Source organism: Hemiscyllium ocellatum, chromosome 14, assembly GCF_020745735.1.
Source record: "Hemiscyllium ocellatum isolate sHemOce1 chromosome 14, sHemOce1.pat.X.cur, whole genome shotgun sequence".
NCBI classification, from domain to species: domain Eukaryota; kingdom Metazoa; phylum Chordata; class Chondrichthyes; order Orectolobiformes; family Hemiscylliidae; genus Hemiscyllium; species Hemiscyllium ocellatum.
In genome coordinates this window covers 67,614,764-67,635,348 of record NC_083414.1, presented here as the reverse complement: position 1 = coordinate 67,635,348, position 20,585 = coordinate 67,614,764, and the positions used below count along the sequence as shown (strand labels likewise).

At 43.9% G+C, this 20,585-nt stretch overlaps 2 protein-coding genes across 6 annotated transcripts in view; one reads left to right on the top strand and one right to left on the bottom strand.

Annotated features, from left to right (window-relative positions):
• Positions 1 to 1,319: 1,319 nt before the first annotated feature.
• LOC132822408 (transmembrane reductase CYB561D2) lies at positions 1,320 to 16,019 on the bottom strand. Of its 2 annotated transcripts, XM_060835772.1 has the most exons (3): positions 15,784 to 16,019; positions 7,834 to 7,871; positions 1,320 to 3,760 (listed from the first exon to the last, which is right to left on the bottom strand). In XM_060835772.1, exons 1-3 carry the CDS (start codon positions 15,905 to 15,907, stop codon positions 3,257 to 3,259), a joined length of 666 nt encoding a protein of 221 aa, XP_060691755.1. In that variant the 5' UTR covers positions 15,908 to 16,019; the 3' UTR covers positions 1,320 to 3,256. The 2 variants fall into 2 exon arrangements, with proteins under 2 accessions (XP_060691755.1, XP_060691756.1); XM_060835773.1 differs by lacking the exons at positions 7,834 to 7,871; positions 15,784 to 16,019 and adding an exon at positions 4,607 to 4,689.
• A 270-nt stretch (positions 16,020 to 16,289) lies between these two features.
• The window catches only part of nprl2 (NPR2 like, GATOR1 complex subunit), a 68,236-nt gene continuing 63,940 nt past the window's right edge, over positions 16,290 to 20,585 (top strand). Inside the window, exon 1 of one of the 4 annotated variants that reach the window (XM_060835770.1) lies at positions 16,290 to 16,543. In XM_060835770.1, the coding sequence (XP_060691753.1) occupies positions 16,413 to 16,543 (131 nt within the window). In that variant the 5' untranslated portion in view covers positions 16,290 to 16,412. The remainder of the gene's footprint in view (positions 16,544 to 20,585) is intronic. The other 3 variants (XM_060835768.1, XM_060835767.1, XM_060835769.1) reach the window with 3 other exon arrangements.

The following is a 20,585-nucleotide window of genomic DNA, read 5'->3' as shown; positions in this document are numbered from 1 at the left end:
TTTATAAAATCATGAGGGGTGTGTATAAGGTGAACAGCCAAAGTCTTTTCCCCAGGGTACAGGAGTCGAAAACTCAAGGGCATAGGTTTAGAGTGAGAGGGGAAATATTTAACTCACCTCAGGGATAAAGGTAAAATAAAAGGATGGGGGAATGGGTCTGGGTGGGTTAATCTTCAGAGGGTAAACGGCAGCTTTTTCACGCAGCCAGTGGTGCATGTATGGAATGGACTGCCAGAGGAAGTGGTGGAGACTAGTACAATTATAACATTTAAAAGGATGGGTATGTGAAGAGGAAGGGTTTAGAGGAATATGGGCCAAATGCTGGCAAATGGGACTAGATTAATTTAGGATATCTGGTCACTATTTATTGAGTTGGACCAAAGGAGTTGTTTCCATTCTGTACATCTCCATGACTCTTAACTACCTGTCTACCTGCGATGTAACTTTCAAAGAAAAATGTATCTGAATCTGGAGGTCTCTGTTTCACAACTTTCCAGGGCCCTATCAGTAACTGTGTAAGATTAATTTATTTATAAATTCTAGACACATTTATCTTGCTCTCATCTTCTCAATTATCGGAGTGAACTTATCTGCTTTGGCTCTCACTGTGAAGATGCCAATCAATTCCACCATCTTATTAACGGAGTTTAATGAACAGATCCAGCCATCTCAATTGCCATGGCTTGCCTTGATATTTAAATGTGACACTGCTAGGTACAGTGATTGAGGCCAGAAACCTTGTAACCTTTAAAAAGTACTTTAATGAATACCTGAAGTCTCACAATGTTAAGACTATAAGCCTAGTGTGGGAAAAATGGGACTAGTCTAAGTATAAGCTATTTTTGGCAGTACAGACTCAATGGGCTGAAGGGCCTCTTCTGCACTATATGATTATCAGCTGATAAAAGAGTGCTTGTTGTATTTGCACAGAATTTAGCTGGGATATGGGCTATTTTTAAAACCGCATCTGATTTTATACCCCTTAAAATTGGACTTGTGTAAAATAGGACCAAATGAGGTGAGGTGTTGCTGCAAATCAGCAGCCCAACCATTAAAACAAACAATAAAAAGGTGAGAGTAGGGAAATGGGCTACCAACTCACTGTCATTTGTTTCCACGATTGCATAGCATTTTAACCCATTCCTTCATACATGGTGACTCAATTCAAAGGGATACTACTAAGACAAAAATAGAAACAAATACCCTGGTAAACAAAGTCCTTTTGAGAAAGATCCCTCTTAACATTCACTTTGCATTTCTTACAAAGGAATGGACAGCCTAACTGGACACAAAAAACACTCAAGCAAGACAGACTACAATATGTGACAGGTGGTCATTTATTTTGTTTATACATAGCTGGAAGGCACTGACTGAATGGCTCAGTACAGCTTCAGTAAACCAACTGAATTCAAATACACAATGATCAGGAATAAAATCTTAGTCAAGCAGACAGATCTAAATCTTACAGGCTTCTAGCACCATCTTAAGTGTGATACAAATAACAGGATACATCTCAGACACCAATATTGAACTTTTAAGAATTGCAAACACGAACAAACAAAGCTTTGTGTGCTTATTCAGGATAATTGAAAAAAGCACATGGTGCTTGAATATTATTGGAATTCATTTAATTTGCTGTTTTGTTTTAATTGTAAGACTATCCTTTGTCATCCAAGTATGGCAGGACTGGCCCTTAGAATACAAACATTTTTCATCATCAGTCTGCCAACAGTAATTCTCTTCAGTCCCTAGAGATAATCTCAGAGTTTAAAGAAAGTCTGGAGCTCATTAAAGTTTTCCTTTTGAGTTTCATTTCAATGTCACATCATCCTTTGTTTAAAGTAATAGTCTATGTCTATCAAACCCTTTGGTCTCTTAAGTCTTAAGACCACAACCCAGCCTCTAGTTGCTTCAGTCAGACAAAAGTAACAAGGAGAGCCTGGGTGACAATACTGTACAGGAAGGATCTCATGTCTGCTTGAGTAGTTCTGTTTATGGCACAAAGTCACAAGGACACTTGTCCATACCCAGGACTACAGTATACTCTACCAAGAATTCTCTCACCATAAAGTAATTTCTAAATTGATTGTTGAAGCTGAAGATAATTGAATAGACTCCAAGATCTTATTTGTAGTTGGGACAATATATTTGGGAGTGAAATTGGTTAGGACATCAGGCAGTATCACATTAATTGTCTGTTATACACTCTACCACTCTATTCTGGTCACTGACTTTAATAAAATTAAATATTAAGTGCAGTTGGCAACTCTGAACTTGTCCATTAGTCCCCTGCACATTGAAGCTCACCCTGTTGAGTACAGAACAGCCTGAGGTAGTGATAACTGAGAAAGGGTCTTGATCATATAGATGCTTTCCAAGCCATCATCCTCAATGCAAACAATGTGCAATCAGTAATAAAGAAATCTCTCAATAAATGAAAGATGAGATATTCACACAATACTGCAGGAACACAAGATACACACATGTAGGAAGTAATAACGTTAAATATTTACAAAATAATTGATTTGGAATCTGAAAATTGAGAAGAAAACAGCACAGTTAAAATTGCATCTACATCAATAAACAAACAAATTATTAACAAGACTGTGGGTTGCCATCCCTTTCATTGTAAATTCTACATAGGAGAGAATTAAGGGAGGTTGGAATAACTTGGGATAAGGAATATCATCAGACATGAAACAAGGTCACAAACAACTATAGGATTAAGCATGATGGGTTTAAAGCAACCCCCAATAATGGAAATGTTGATTTGAACACAGCTTCACTTTACTTGTGGCTTACATGTACACAGCTTGCTTCTATTTTGACGAATATTTCCTTGAATCTCAATCAGTAAGAAAAAGGAACATCGAATATACACTACAACCAAAATGCAGCACTACTCACTGCAGTGCTGACTTGCAAAGGAGGAACACACAGGGACATTTCATTATAGGTTAAACTTAGACCCTAAAAAGTGGCAGATAATGTTAATTGAGCAAGCTGGGAAATCAATGTTGAGATTTGCTTTCCAAGCTTCCAGCATGAATTAGTAAATTCTTTAAACTGGAGTCCAATCTCAAAGTTTAGATCTTGTATTGATCTGTTCACACTTTGGCATCAATCACCTGCATTGATGATTGGTCTTTGTGTAATAGCTCAAGTTGTTTTCTTGACCGTTCCACTGTAGTAAACTTTCAGATAAGTAGAAATCCAGGTCATTGCTGAGCACTGACAGATTACACAGAAAGGTTCTTCAAGGCTGCATCCTCTTTTTCTTCAGGTAGGCATTAGACATCTGATTCATGAGGACCAATGCCAACAGGACTGGGAAGCAGACTGCGAGGTACCAATTAATACCAGTCACAGTCTCAGTGAACCATGTTGAACACATGCCCAGCAGTAGACTGGTGCAGCCCAGCAGGTAGCCAACCAATCCTGAAGTAGCATGATAGACTTTCATTTTGGATAGGGACCAGTTCTTCATCATTTTGGGGTACAGAAGTGAAATTCCACCGATGCATTGCATGCAAATGTAAAGGACGGTTATCAGACCAACCAAACCATGCCAGCTGGTAAAATGCGGTTTGTCATTTAGGTATTTGTTAAAGCTAATAATGGTCAAACCTAGAACAGCACACAATGTGGCCATCCCTTGCAACAACCAGTGGGCTCGAACTTTGATTTTCCTTGAGTAAGACATAATAAGGGAAGTCTCTGGAGAGAATAGCAGAATGGCTTGAGTCATAATGAAGGAAAACTAGGAAAAAACAGAAACACAATTAAATTGCTGCTCATTAAAACTTCTGCAAATCCTCCTTTACTGTTTCTTTTGTCCTTACAATTTGGTTAAATATCTGAAAGAGTAATCTGAAATTCCTTGGCACAGCTTTCCTTATAAATATGCTCTACTCCATTGCATCAGTCAGGTCATATCAACAATTATTCCCACTATGGCAGACCTTCTACTCTTGGGTTCTATTAGGCTTCAGCACTTGGTGTTGTCAATCCTATTATCTTCAAAACATCTGCCTCCAAATTACTCATATTTCAGGAAAACTCTTCGTTCTTTTCTAATTTCCTTCAAGTCTTGAAAAAATAAGTATGTTTCGCCTTTATAGCACTAACTATTCAAACTGACACAGCAGAAGATTTTGCCTTTATTTTTGTTCCTCACCTTCTCCTCCCAACATTCAGCCTTATAATAACTGCCTTTACTGAAATCAACATACTTTCTCCCATCTTATTTCTGAAGTCTTAACATCAAAAAGCTCAAGTCACTGGTAATTTTAGTCCTCTCCCTCAAAATAGACAGCAATGTACATGCCAATCAAAGTCCTCTAAAACCTCACTGTAACAAATACATCAAGAAACATTCTGCATTTGCTTTTCAAAGATGGTTAGCCCTGAAAGTGCATCTTTCAGCAGTTTCTCTCCTACCTCTTCTCATATTCCTATCTCCTGGTATATCTTGTTCACACCGGTTCCCCTAACTTTATTCATGCCATACAGCTGACCGGACAACTTCTCCCTCTGGCTGCAAAAGCAGGGCATTGAAACAAAAATATAAATGCTGAAAATATTTAACTGGAGGTAAAAGTATTACCTCTGCTTTTCTTTCCAAATCCTATGTGAGCTGAGTGTTCCCAACATTTTCTGTTTTAAAATTTGCCTTCCATTGATGATGGGCGTTGTTTGCTAGTCCAATGTTTATTGCTCATCCCTCACTACACTTGAGAAGGTGAACTTGAGCTGCTGTCCTTTGGGAGTAGGATGTTTTAGAAGGAGTTCCAGGATTATAACTCAGCAATATAGAAGGAACAATGAATTAGTTTCAAGTTAGGATGATGACAGATAAACCGGGATCTTGCAGTTAGTAGCAGTTCCATGTATCTGCTGTCTTTGTTCTTTCTAGGTGGTAGAGATCCCAGGTTTCATTGGTGTTGTCAAAGGAGTTGCAGTGCACCTTGTAGATGGTGCCAGTCCGAGCCAGTGAAGGCGGCAGTGGATCTTTAAGGTGGTGTTTTGGATGCTGATTAAGAGGGCTGCTTTGTCCTGGAGAATTTTTCCCTCATCCAGAAAGGCGGGAACACTCTCACTCACTTCTTACTTGTGCACTAAAGCTCCTAGATAGATTTGGGGAAGTCAGGAGGAGAATTCCAGCCTTTCATGCATCTTCTAGGTAGAGTGCTTATGTGGATAGTCCAGTTAATGTTCCTAGCCAATGGTGACCCTATCTTGGGTGTTGATAATGAAGTGTTTAGCAACAGCAATGCCATTAAAAATAGTTAGAATTTCTTCTATTGGAGAAATTTTGAAATTTCAAGCAAACAATGATTTATACAATAGGAGAAGAGGATGCTGATTGTTTGGCAAGTTGACTGATGAACCAAAACACTGTCAATGAGAAAGCAATGGGATTTTTGAGATGAAGCAGTTAACATTCATTCCTGATGAAGGGCTCTTACCTGAAACATCAATTCTCCTGCTCCTTGGATGCTGCCTGATCTGCTGTGCTTTTCCAGCAGCCCACTCTTGAAGATACAAGAAACCAAAGATTGGCAGTTTACAGTTTCTGCTTCATCTGAAGGACAACCATGGTCCAACCAATCTGTACTATCTTCTCTTGCTGCGTGAGTTGGTACTCCCTTTCTAAATCTGATTTCTTGCAAGTCATTACTGATAAGTGCATGATGAAAGATTAAACATTATTTCTCCTCATCAATATTTAAGCTCCAAATTATCAAGCAACCATTTTGTAAGATTATCAGCAATTTAGTAAATAGAGCCCTGGCCATTAACATACTTTGCAAACTTGGTGCACAAATAAAACATATCCAATAAGGCTGTCATGTAGGAAACAGCCATCCTGATCATATTATTGTTCACAATGTATCATTACAAACTCACTGAAAGTGCCTGGTCTTCCTCAAATTATCCTGGAATGGTAAAATATCCCAAACATTTGAATAGGTTAAAAAAGCAATTTCATATTGCTACTATACAAATGGCTACAACAGTAACATTTTCCATTAACAAGTTGCTGATGTTAGTCTAAAACGATGCTCTGCCTTCCATACAATTGAGCAATGTCCTGTATAAATGTCAGAAACAGCTCAATAACAGGAACGTAGACACTATGTCTCAGTGATTGGCTATTGAACCAAATACAATGTTTTCTTAGTAGTTCATAATAAACAATAAACAGATTGTACTCCACAATTCTTTGCTTGCAAAACCCAAAACAAAACATCCACTGTCAAATGTGGTAACACAGTTGGGCAACACTTGCTGAACAATTGCAATTGCACTAATCGCAACAATCAATTTAAGTTAATCAGTAGAATTTATGAAGTCATTCATTTACTTTACTTATGAGCAAAATACATTCATATCAAATTCCATCCCCAAGTGTTCTGAGAGTCTATCTACAGGACATGGAATACAGCAGTTCAAGAAGGTAGCTCATGGCCATCTTCTCACGGTCAACTAGGAAGAGCAATAAATACTGGCTTGCCAGCGACGCCTATACCTCATGAGTGAATAAATAAAACAAAAAATGCAGCGACCCATTCTCTGCACCGGAGTATGCTCAAGCCTATATCTCCAAAATAAAAATTGTTCCTTTTTCTCTTCTTTCTTTGGTCTCCCAATCCAAAACAAACTAGGCAACACTCAGCTCCCTTTCTCCATCCCCCACATCTGGTTGGAAAATTGAGTGGCACCTGTGCTCTCATGTACCATACTCAGGATGTTAAAACTGAGGTATGGAGTAGTGGAGACTATATTCCTCGAGATAAGCTTCAACTCACACCCAGCCTGAAATCTGGAACACAAATTACACAGTCTTATGCCATTTGACCCATTGTGCCTGTGCTAACTTATGTCCAAAGCAAGAACTATTTTTGTTTAAAACCTCAATCTGTGTGATAGCAAGGGGTAGAGGTGGTGCAAGATCTCATGTGCTTTACAAAAAAGTTAAATATCAGGATCTCAACTACCTTTCGGGACAGGGAGAGGATAAAGTGGGAGGGCAGTGGATGTACTGATACTATCACTGAACTAATAATCCAGAAACCCAGGCCAATGCTCTGGTATCGTAAGTTCGAAACCCATCATGGCAGATGGTGAAATTTGAATTCAATTAAGTCAGGAATGAAAAGCTAATGTAATGGCAACCATGATACCATGGCCATTAAAACCCAGCTTTAATAATGTTCCTCAAGGCAGGAAATCTGTCATCCTTACCTTGTCAGTGACTCCAGACCAACAGCATTTTGGTTGACTTAACTGTAACCTGAAACAGTCCTAGCTAGCCATTCAGATCAAGGGTATAGGCAATAAAGTCGAGAAGTGTGGCACTGGAAAAGCACAGCAGGTCAGGCAGCATCTGGGGTGCAGGAGAATCGATGTTTTGGGCATGAACCCTTCATCAGGAGTAAAGCAGATGGTGCAACTGGCTACACCCATATCAAACGAACAAACCTTTTTAAATTGTGAAGAGTGGGGAATGATGTTTTTGAGTTGCAAATGTCACTAATACAAAGTCAGTGCCTCATGTCCTCTTCTCCAATGAGTTTCTCTCAATTACACTAGAGAGAGGGGGTGACGAAGACACCAAACATTTATGATTGAGTCTGCTATCTATTCCTGAACGAAGAATGATGGTATATTTGGGAGAGGATTGGAACAGGGAAAGGTAGTATAGGTGGAAGCGAAATATTGAAACCCTTGCTTTGGTGAGAAGTATATCCTCCAAAGGAAAGCGTTTAGTCCAAAGAGCAGTCTCTAATGAAGATCTCTACACACAACTTGCAAGTATGTATTACTTACAGCAACAGCCATCAGGAATGGATGCCAAGAAAATAAACCTAGAACAAGAAAAAAAAATCAAAGCATCAAATGTTGGTTAGGGTACATTCAAATGAACACCTCCTTTAAAATGCTGGGTCACAAGTAGAATAACAGTAATTTACTGAGCTACTAGACTCATCTTGCAGGTGCTGGCACTTTCTAAAAGGGATAACGTGCATGAAGATATTTGAAGTATGTTTCAGAGAGATTGACCCAGTATTGACTGCTTCTACTAATGTGCTGCCATATGTGGAAACAAGTGGAGTGGACTACGTGGAACAGTACAGTACGGGATCAGGCCCTTTGACCCACTATGTCTGTGGCAACCATGATGCCATTTTAAACTAATCCCATCTGCTTGCACATGGTCCACGTCTCTACATACTCTGCCTGTTTATGTGACCGTTGAAGTACCTCAAACTTTCTATTTGCTTTTACCATCTTCCCTGGCCGCACATTCCAGGCACTTACCACACTGTTTAAAAAAAATTTCTTGCACATCTTGAAAATGTCCCCCTCTTGCGTTAAACACCTGGCCTCTAGTATTTGACATTTCCACTGTGGGGGAAAAAAACTAACCATCTACCCAATCCATGCCTCTCACAGTTTGATATATTTCTATCAGGTCACCCCCTCAGCCTCCAACATTCTTGAGAAAACAATTCAATTTCTCCTTACAGCTAACACATCCTACCTCCCCCTTGCTCACGACCCCACCGTGATCCATCAGGCCAAAATCACTCACACTGCCCATGCCCTCATTGCCTCCAATTATCTCCCCTCCATTGCCTCCAATCTCATAGTCCACAGCCCCGTACTGCCCAAATCTACCTACTCCCCAAGATCCTCAAGTCCAACTACCCCAGCCGACACATCATCTCAGCTCACTCCTGTCCCACTGAACTTATCTAGTCTCCATCCTCTCCCCCTTGGTTCAGGCCCTTCCTACCTATATCCATGACACCAACCATGCCCTCCACCTCTTCAGTAACTTCCTGTTCCCCGGTTCCTGCGTTTACCTTCATTATGGACTTGTAGTCCTTTCTGACGTCCATACTTGACAAGGATGGCCTCCAGGCCCTCAGCTTCTTCCTCTCGACAGACCTATTCAGTCCCCTCCACCACTACCCTCTTCTACCTTGCCAAACTGGTCCTCACCCTTAATAACTTTTCCTTTAATTCCTCCCATTTCCTCCAAATCCAGGGGATGGCCACGGGCACTTGGATGGGCACCAGCTACGTCAAACAGTCCCTCTTCAGTACCTAAACAGGCACTGTGCACCCAGTCTTCCCCCATTACATCGATGACTGCATCAGTGCAGCGCCCTGTACCCAGGCTGAATTGGAACAATTCACTGACTTTGCCTACAACTTTCATCCCACCCTCAAATTCACTTGGTCCATCTCAGACACCTCCCTCCCCTTTCTTGACCTCTCCATTTCCATCTCCAAAGACATTCTCCAGTGGACATTTACTACAAACCCACAGACTTTCACAACTACCTGGATTTCACCTACTCCAATCCATTCCCCTCCAAATATAATGAAGACAGAGTTTCCCTTGCCCTCATCTACCACACCACCAGTCTCCAAATCCAACGCACCATCTTTAATCAATTCCGCCAACTCTAACTATACCCCACCACCAAGGAGAGCTTTGCTTTCCCCACCCCTTTCTGCATTCCCCAAGGACCATTCCCTTCACCAGTGCTTGGTTTGTGCCACTCTTCCCACCAATCACCCTGAACACCCCCAGGTACCTTTCCCTGGAACCGCAAAAGATGCAAAACTTGCTGGTACACCAACCCTCCCTCACCTCCATCCAGGGCCCCAAACAGCTCTTCCAGGTGAAACAGATGTTCACCTGCCTCTCTTCCAACCTAGTCTACTGCATCAGGTGCTACCGACGTGTCTTCTCTACACGTTAAAAAGGGTGGTGACTGGGAGGTCTAGTCGACCCCTGCAGGCCTGGCTGAGATGATCGGTGAGCAGTTCTCTAGGTTACGGGGAGACCAAACGTAAACCTAGAGAACTGCTCACCGAACATCTCAGCCAGGCCTGCAGGGGTCGACTAGACCTCCCAGTCACCACCCTTTTTAATTCCCCTTCCCAATTCCTTTCTGGCATGATCATCCTTAACCACCTCCATTGCCATAACAAACCAAACTGCATCTTCTGCCTGGGCAGCCCAGAGTACTCAACATTGAGTTCTCGAATTTCAAATAATCTCCCTGCCCTTCCCCTGGCTGCCTTCCCAGTCCCTCCCACTCCTCCCAGCAACCTACCAGATTCATTCCTCCCACTGACTAACCAGCCTCTATCAGTCTTCACCTATCCCCACTTTGCCACCCCCTTTATCTGCAGCTTCCCTTACACCCACCCACAGTTCTGAAGAAGGGTTACACCCAAAACATTGACTTCTCTATCTCCTGATGCTGCCCGGCTTGCTGTGTTCTTCCAGTCTCCTGCTTGTCTACCTTATACTCCAGTCCAGTTTACATTCTAGTAAACCTCATTTGCACCCTCTACATCCTTCCTATAGTATGGTGACTAGAGTGGCACACAATGCTCCAAATGTGACCTAACTAAAATCTTACAGTGTAACATGACTTGCCGACGTTTATACTCAACGCCATAACCAATGACGGGATGCAACATGAGGAAGAGGGTCCAGGTGTGTATGAGAGACCCCACCATGGGGATCAAAATGTGGGTGTGTGTACACTTTTTTTCACCACCGTACCCACTTGCGTTGTCATGAATATCATCTATGGACTTGCGCCCAAGATCACTGTATACTTTCCTCCTGCATTTGACTCTCCAAAATGCATCAGTTCACACTTGTTCAAATTAAACTCCATTTGCCAGTTCTCCACCCAACCTTCCAACTGGTCTACATTCTACTGTATCCTTTGATAACATTCCTCACTATCCAAAGTGCTGAGGATTGTTTTCCTCATGCAAATGTACTTTAAACTGCCCAGTTATAGGCCTTTGTGATTTGTTGATTGCGAACAAGTATGTGGATTACGTGCAGTCCTGTCAGTAAATAAATCCCAATAATCAGATTGACATTGTATTGGTCAAACATGTCCAAGCTTTTGCCTTCATGTGCTATTTGGGCGAATGTACCGTGGAGTAGGTTTAGGGTGAGAGGGGAAGATATAATAGAGACCTAAGGGGCAACTTTTTCACACAGAGGACAGTACATGTATGATGAAATGAGCTGCCAGAGGAAGTGGTGGAGGCTGATACAATTGCAATGTTTAAAAGGCATTTGGATGGGTATATGAATAGGAAGGGTTTGGTGGGATACTGGCAGGTGGGACTTGACTGAGTTGGGATATCTAGTCGGCATGTATGAGTTGGACCGAAGGGTCTATTTCCATGCTGTACATCTCTATAACTCTATGAGTATTGTCATGATTTAAGGATAAATCTGAATCTTCATTAATGAGAGAGTGGTCAGTGCTCACAGCCCTGGACCTTGTCATCTACCAATAATGCAGGAATTGTGAAATTGGCCCTTTTCAAACATGTAGGGCAATGAAACCTCAGCAGAACAATCTATACAGGATTTTCAGGACTGATGTTGGAACTCAAGAACATAGAGTGCAGAACAATACAGCACAGCAACAAGGCTGTGTGCTGACCATTGTGCCATTCTAAATTAATTAAATTTGCTTTGTTGATCATTGTAGCAAAAATGCCATGTTAGAATTGCAAGGACGTAAGAGGATCATTGTTGATACTGCCACAACACTGAAATACCAAACTAGAACATAACTTTCAATTCCAACTTCAATTTATAGATATGTTCTTAGCTCCATGGTATAAACCAAACTAAGGTCAGAGACATTTAAGGGATTAAGCCAGCCTAACTAGGTATCACTTAAATGTCTCAGGCAGCATCATGGGAGGGCTTCCATTTTAGTAAGGCTGCAAAGTGCACGGGTTAATCCAGCCTAACTAGGCACCCATGCACTATGCAGCCCCACTAAAACAGAAGCCTTCCCTTGATACTATCATACATAGTTCCTTCCACATTGTGTTCCAGAAGCCCAGAGGCCAGTCCCCACGCAGGTGGCAAACCAGCCCAGAGGATAGGCATAAACACTTGCAGCCTCTTCCTCACAGGAGAGGGAAAGGGTGTAAACACACCTAGAACTTCTTCTCTCTTGGGGGCCACAGACACAAACGCATTCTTTCTCCTTTGGGTGGGGGAAAGAGAAAAAAGGAGTCCCTTCCTCAGGGGTGGGCACACAGACCTGGAGCATTTTCCTTGGGGGGGGGGGGTTCCCACACAAAAACATTAACAGTCCAATTTCCATTGGAGGGGGGTGGCAGCAGGGTCACACAACTGTAGTACTGTAGTCCTTTCCCATAAGCTCCCAACTCCTGTACTCAATACTCTGAATAATAAAGAAAAGCATACCAAACACGGTCTTCACTATCCTATCTACCTGCGACTCCACATTCAAGGAACAATGAACCTGTACTCTCTTTGTTCAGCAACACTCCCTCGGACCTTACTATTAAGTGTATAAGTCCTGCTAAGTTTCGTTTTCCCAAAATGCAGCACCTTGCATTTATCTGAATTAAACTCCATCTGCCAATTCTTAGCTCATTGGACCATCTGGTCAATATACTGTTGTAATCTGAGGTAACCTTCTTTGCTGTCCACTACACCTCCAATTTTGGTGTCATCTGCAAACTTACTAACTGTACCTCTTATGCTCACATCCAAACCATTTATATAAATAACGAAATGTAGTAGACCGAGCACCGATCCTTGTGGCATTCCACTGGTCCCAGGCCTCCAGTTTGAAAAACAACCCTCCACCAGCACCCTTGGTATTCTACCTTTGAGCCAGTTTGGTATCCAAATGGCAATTCTCCCTGTATTCCATGAGATCTAACCTTGCTAGCCAGTCTCGCATGGGGAACCTTGTCGAACGCCTTACTCAAGTCCCTATAGATCACATCTACCACTCTGCCCTCATCAATCCTCTTTGTTACTTCTTCAAAAAACTCAATCAAGTTTGAGAGACATGAATTCCCACACACAAAGCCATGTTGACTATCCCTAATCAGAACTTGCCTTTCCAAATACATGTAAATCTTGTCCCTCAGGATTCCCTCCAACAAGGTGCTCACCACTGACATCAGGCTCACTGGTGTATAGTTCCCTGGCTTGTCCTTACCACCCTTCTTAAACAGTGACACCACGTTAGCCAATCTCCAGTCTTCTGGCACCTCACCTGTGACTATTGATGATGCAAATATCTCAGCAAGAGGCCCAGCAATGACTTCTCTAGCATCCCAGAGATCTCGGGTACACCTGATCAGGTCCTGGGGATTTATCCACCTTTATGTGTTTCAAGACATCCAACACTTCCTCCTCTGTAATGTGGACATTTTCCAAGATGTCACCATCTATTTCCCTACAGTCAATACCTTCCATATCCTTTTCCACAGCAAATACTGATCAGAATACTCATTTAGTATCTCCCCCATCTCCTGCGGCTTCACACAAAGGCCGTCTTGCTGATCTTTGAGGGGCCCTATTCTCTCCCTCGTTACCCTTTTATCCTTAATGTATTTGTAAAAACTCTTTGGATCGTCCTTAACCCTATTTGCCTAAGCTATCTCATGCCCTCTTTTTGCCCTCCTAATTTCCCTCTTAAGTATACTTCTACTGCATTTATATTCTAAGAATTCACTTGATCTATCCTGTCTATACCTGACATATGCTTCCTTTTTCTTAACCAAACCCCCAATTTCTTTAGTCATCCAGCATTCCCTACACCTACCCGCCTTTCCTTTCACCCTAACAGGAATATACTTTCACTGGACTTATCTCATTTCTGAAGGCTTCCCATTTTCCAGCCGTCCCTTTAGCTGCAAACATTTGTCCCCAATCAGCTTTTGAAAGTTCTTGCCTAATACTGTTAAAATTGGCCTTTCTCCAATTTAGAACTCGATCTGGTCTATTTTAGAATTTTAGATCTGGTCTATCCTTTTCTATCACCATTTTAAAACTAATAGAATTATGGTCGCTGGCCCCAAAGTGCTCCCCCACTGACACCTCAGTCACCTGCCCTGCCTTATTTCCCATGAGTAGGTCAAGGTTTGTACCTGTACATCCACACACTGAATCAGAAAATTTTCTTGCACACACTTAACAAATTCCTCTCCATCTAAACCTTTAACACTATTACAGTCCCAATCTATGTTTAAAAAGTTAATATTCTCTACTATAACCACCCTATTATTCTTACAGACAGCTGAGATCTCCTTACAAATTTGTTTCTCAATTTTCCTCTGACTATTAAGGAGTCTATAATACAATCCCAATAAGGTGATCACCCCTTTCTTATTTCTCAGTTCCACTCAAATAACTTCCCTGGATGTATTTCCGGGAATATCCTCCCTCAGTACAGTGATAATACTATCCCTTATCAAAAACGCCACTCCCCCTCCTATCTTGCCTCCTTTTCTATCCTTCCTGTAACATTTGTATCCTGGAACATTAAGCTGCCAGTCTTGTCCATCCCTGAGGGTAAAAAATGAGGTCTGCAGATGCTGGAGATCACAGTTGAAAATATGTTGCTGGTTAAAGCACAGCAGGTTAGGCAGCATCCAAGGAATAGGAAATTTGACGTTTCGGGCATAAGCCCTTCATCAGGAAAGAGTCATGTTTCTTTAATTGCTATGATATCCCAGTCCCATGTTGCTAACCATGCTTGAGTTTATCTGCCTTCACTGTTAGGCCCCTTGCATTGAAATAAATGCAGTTTAATTTATCCGTCCTACCTTGTTCTCTGCTTTATCCTGCCTGTCCTGACTGTTTGACTTGCTTCTGTTCTCGACTGTACCAGTCTCAGATTGATCTCTTTCCTCACTATCTCCCTGGGTCCCACCCCATCTTACTAGTTTAAATCCTCCCGCGCAGCTCGAGCAAATCTCCCTGCTCGTATATCAGTGCATTTCCAATTTAGATGCAATTCATCCTTCTTGTACAAGTCACTTTTACCCCAAAAGAGATTCCAATAATCCAGAAATGTGAATCCTTCCCTCATACACCAGCTCCTCAGCCATGCATTCACCTGCTCTATCCTCCTATTAGTTGGTAGCAATGGGAGTAATCCAGATATTAATACTATCGAGGACCTCCTTTTTAATTTCCTGCCTAATGCTCTGTAATCTCTCTTCAGAATCTCAACTTTTTTCCTTCCTGTGTCATTTTTCCAATGTGTACAATGACCTCCTGCTGGTCCCTCTCCCCTTGAGAACATTCTGCATCCTCGCTGAGACATCATTGATCCTGGCACCAGGGAAGTAACACACCATTCAGATTTTTTGCTGCTGGCCACAGACACGTCTATCTGTATCTTGGACTGAAGAATAACACTGGGGAGAACAGACACGACAGCATGGAGTCCTCCTCCCCAGGCAGGGAGGGGTAGCATGCACAGACCTGGAGCCCCTTCTCTGGATGGGGGATCCCACACACAGACTTGGGGCAGTTTCCCCGGGGGGGTGCACACACAAAGACCTGGTGCCCCATTCCTCATGGGGGGAGGGGACACAGACCTGGGCCACACACCCCCATTCCTCATGGGGGGAGGGGACACAAACCTGGGGGCCCCCATTCCTCATTGGGGGGGGGGGGGGGGAGTGGACACAGACCTCTTCATCGTTCCTCACGAGGGGAGGGGACACAGACCTGGGCCACACCCCCCCCGTTCCTCATGGGAGGGAGGGGTCACAAACCTGGGGTCCCCCCGTTCCTCATGTTGGGGCACACACGGACCTGCAACCCCCTCCCTTTCCTTCCTCATGGTGTGAGAAGGAGGAGGGGGGGGGGGACACAGACCTGACTAACGGTTGCGATCAGCTCCGCTCCTCCGTTTGTCGAATACTCACTGCTGCCCGGCTTCGAGACCAGCGCGATGACGACAGGGAACCCCAAGCTGAGAAGATGGGCCGCTGTCCCCGCCACTCTCCGCAGGGTCCGGTACAACCACTCATCGCTGCTGGGTTCTGCCATCAACCACGTCCCCAACTGAGGAGATTCTCTATACGTCCAGAGGGGAGCCTGGAGAAACTGCGGGAAGAAGGGGTGAACGTGATGACGACACGGCCGTGGCGCGACTACGTGATGAAATCTTTGCGACGTGAAAACGTGCTAACGTTTGCGTGGCTGGCGTGATGAGGTCTTTGCGGTGTGGAAACGTGCTGACGCCGGGGCGGCTGGCGTGATGAGGTCTTTGCGGTGTGGAAACGTGCTAACGTTTGTGTGGCTGGCGTGATGAGGTCTTTGCGGTGTGGAAACGTGCTGACGCCGGGGCGGCTGGCGTGATGAGGTCTTTGCGGTGTGGAAACGTGCTAACGTTTGTGTGGCTGGCGTGATGAGGTCTTTGCGGTGTGGAAATGTGCTGACGCCGGGGCGGCTGGCGTGATGAGGTCACGACGCAGTGGGCAGGCTGGCGAGATCGCAACGTTCGCCGAGGGTCGCGGGGTGACGGTTGAGGAGGAACTCCGTATGGTCGGCCATGGGTAGCCGAATCGAGTGCGTGTTTTTCAGCGAGTTTCACCCGACCCTCGGGCCGAAAATCACCTTCCAGGTACCGAGGATTGGCAGCAAGCAGGCCGGCGACGACCACTCGTGGGGTGGCCTCCTGACGTGAGTGGGGGACCCGCCCTGTCTCACTGACGGTAGTGCCACCAGTATCCGGTGACAGTGACCACTGTGTGTCCCCCAACTGCAGGGAAAGCAGCAGCCTCGTTGTCCACAACGTGCACTGTTGCTGCAAAGAGTAGATCTAAGGTCTATCTTGGAGCAGCTGTGGATTGTTCTAGTTAGAGTTTTGTTTAAAAAAACCGCAGAGCCTGGAATCCAAGGTGGACAGGCAAGAGGCTCAAAAACATAACACAACAGGCAGCACCAGGAGGTGCAGAAGTCAATGTTTCTACATGCTCACGTTGACTTCTCCACCTCCTGGTGCTGGCTGGCTCGCTGTGTTCTTCCCAAGACTTGCTGTGTGGTACTAGTGCCTAGATTGAGCCAGAAATTCTTTATTGCTATCCATAGGACTCAGCTGTTCTTTTTTCTGTGGATTGTTCTTATTTTTTTCCGGGCTTGGAATTAGAATTTTTGAATAATGTAGTAGAGGCAATTCACCTCGCTTTTTCTCAAGTAAGCCTGCTTGTTTTTTTTAACCCCTTGCAACTCATGATTCAGTCTCTCTATGATTGACTCTGGCTCCCGTGCAATCTCAGGCTGTCCATTCCAGAATAAAACGAAGAATGGTGGATATTGGAGACCTGAAAGAAGTAACAAAAACAGAAATTGTTGGAGAAACTCAGCAGGACTTACAGCACGCATGAAGAGAATACACACTTAGTCATAGAGATGTACAGTATGGAAACAGACACTTCTGTCCAACCTGTCCATGCTCACCAGATATCTCAACCCAATCTAGTCCCACCTGCCAGCACTTGGCCCATATTCCCCCAAAACCTTCCTGTTTCTATACCCATCCAAATGTCTTTTAAATGTTGCAATTGTATCAGCCTCCACCACTTCTTCTGGCAACTCATTCTATACATGTACCACGCTCAGTGAAAAAGTTGCCCCTTAGGTCTCTTTTATATTAGATTACTTACAGTGTGGAAACAGGCCCTTCGGCCCAACAAGTCCACACCGACCCGCCGAAGCGCAACCCACCCATACCCCTACATTTACTCCTTACCTAACACTACGGGCAATTTAACATGGCCAATTCGCCTGACCCACACATCTTTGGACTGTGGGAGGAAACTGGAGCACCCGGAGGAAACCCACGCAGACACAGGGAGAACATGCAAACTCGACACAGTCAGTCGCCTGAGTCGGCTTTCCCCTCCCACCCTAAATCAATGTCCTCTAGTTCTGGACTCCCTCACCCCAGGGAAAAAAACTTTGTCTATTAATCCTATCCATACCCCTCATAATTTTGTAAACCTCTATAAAGTCACCCCTTAACCTCCGACGCTCCAGGGAAAACAGCCCCAGCCTGTTCAGCCTCTCCCTAGAGCTCAAATCCTCCAACCCTGGCAACATCCTTGTAAATTACGATATCTCAGTGGTTAGCACTGCTGCCTCACAGGACCAGGGTCCCAGGTTCAATTCCAGCCTCTGGTGACTGTGTGGAGTTTGCACATTCTCCCCGTTTCCTCTGGGTGCTGCGGTTTCCTCTCACAGATGCAAATGTGTTGCTGGTCAAAGCACAGCAGGTTAGGCAGCATCTCAGGAATAGAGAATTCGACGTTTCGAGCATAAGCCCTTCATCAGGAATAAGAGAGAGATTGGCCATGCTAAATTGCCCATAGTGTTAGGTGCATTAGTCGGAGGGAAATGGGTCTGGGTGGGTTACTCTTTGGAGGGTCGGTGTGGACTGGTTGGGCTGAAGGACCTGTCTCCACACTGTAGGGAATCTATTCTAATTTTTAAAAAATCTTTTCTGAACCCCTTTCAAGTTTCACATCTTTCTGATAGGAAGGAGACCAGAATTGCATGCAATATTCCAACAGTGGCCTAACCAATGTCCTGTACAGCCCCAACATGACCTCCAAACTCCTGTACTCAATACTCTGATCGATAAAGAAAAGCATACCAAACGCCGTCTTCACTATCCTATCTACCTGTGACCCGACTTTCAGATCCTGACCACTTGCTATGCAAAAAATAATTCTTTCACGTCATCATATGCTTTTTGCCAATTGCCTTAAATCTATGCCCTCCAGTTTTAATCATTTTAATCTAGAGCCTTCATGGTTTTAAGAACAAAGAAGACTTGCAGCCCAGAAACAGATCCTTTGGCCCTCTAAGTCTGAGCCAATCCAAATCTACTGTCTAAGCCTGTCGTCCAATTCCTAAGCATCTGTATCCCTCTGCTCCCCATCTACTCATGCATCTGTCCAGATGCATCTTAAATCAATCTACCATGCAGGTAGATTACCACTGCTGGTAACGTGTTCCAGACACCCACCACCCTCTGTGTAAAGTACTTGCCGTGTGTATCCCCCTTAAACTTTTCACTTCTCACCTTGAAAGTGTGACCTCTCGTTATTGAAACCTTCACCTGGGAAAAAAACTTATCTCTGTCTACCCTGTCTATACCCTTCATGATTTTGTAGACCTCAATCTCCTTTTTTCTAATAAAAACAAACCTAACCTACTCAACCTTTCTTCATAGCTAGCACCTTCCATACCAGGCACATCCTCATAAACCTTCTCCGCACCCCCTCCAAATCGTCCACATCCTTTTGGTAATTAGATTAGATTAGATTACTTACACTGTGGAAACAGGCCCTTCAGCCCAACAAGTCCACACCGACCCATCAAAGCGCAACCCACCCATACATTTACCCCTTACCCAACACTACGGGCAATTTAGCATGGGCAATTTAGCATGGCCAATTCACCTAACCTGCACATCTTTGGACTGTGGGAGGAAACCCACGCAGACAGGGGAGAACGTGCAAACTCCACACAGTCAGTCACCTGAATTGAACTCTGGTCTCTGGCGCTGTGAGGCAGCAGTGCTAACCACTGTGCCACCGTGCCGCCCACTAATGTGGCAACCAGATCTGTACACAGTATTCTAAATGCGGCCGAAGCAACGCCGTGTACAATTTTAACATGACCTGCCAGCTCTTATACTCAATACCCTGTTCGATAAAGGCAAGCATACCATATGCCTTCTTGACCACTCTATCCACCTGTGTAGCAACCTTCAGGGTACAATGGACGTGCACTCCTATATCTCTCTGCTCCTCAACTTTTCCCAAGGCAGTTGGGAAAATTATACAGTTAACTGTATAATTTGCTCGAGAATTAGACTTGCCAAAATGCATCACCTCACATTTGCTTGGATTGAACTCCATCTGCCACTTCTTCGCCCAACTCTCCAGTCTATCTATATTCTCCTGTATTCTTTGACAGACCCTTATGGTTTCTGCTACTCTACCAATCTTCGTATCATCTGCAAACTTGGTGATCATACCAACAGTGTCCTCTTCCAGATTAATAATGTATATCACAATCAACAGTGTCACTGTTCCCAAATAAATCCCCTACCACAACTTCTACCACCTGGCCTGGCTCATTCCCCAACACCAGGTCCAATATGGTCCCTTCCCTCGTCAGACTATTGACATACTGCTCTAGAAAAATCTCCTGGATGATTCTTACAAATTCTACCCCTTCCAGACCTCTGACACTAAGTTATCCCAGTCAATGTTGGGAAAATTAAAATCTCACATCTCCACTACCCTATTGCCTCTACATCTTTCCATAATCTGTTTACCTATTTGTTCTTCTACCTCATGTTCCAACAGTGTAATACAGCCGCAACAATGTAACTGCACCCTTCTTATTTCTCAGCTCTACCCATAATGCCTCACTACTCAAGCCCTCAATAGTGTCTTCCTTTAGCACAGCCATGATATCACCCCTGACCAGCAATGCAACTCCACCCCACCCCCCTTTTACTTACCTCCCTTCCTGTCTGAAGCAAGTATATCCTGGAACATTTAGTTGCCAATCATGCCCTTCCTTCAACCAAGTCTCTGTGATTGCAATAACGTCATGCCCCCAGGCACCAATCCAAGCCCTACGTTCATCTGCCTTACCCACTATACTCCTTGCATTAAAATAGATGCACTTCAGGCCACCAGTTCTT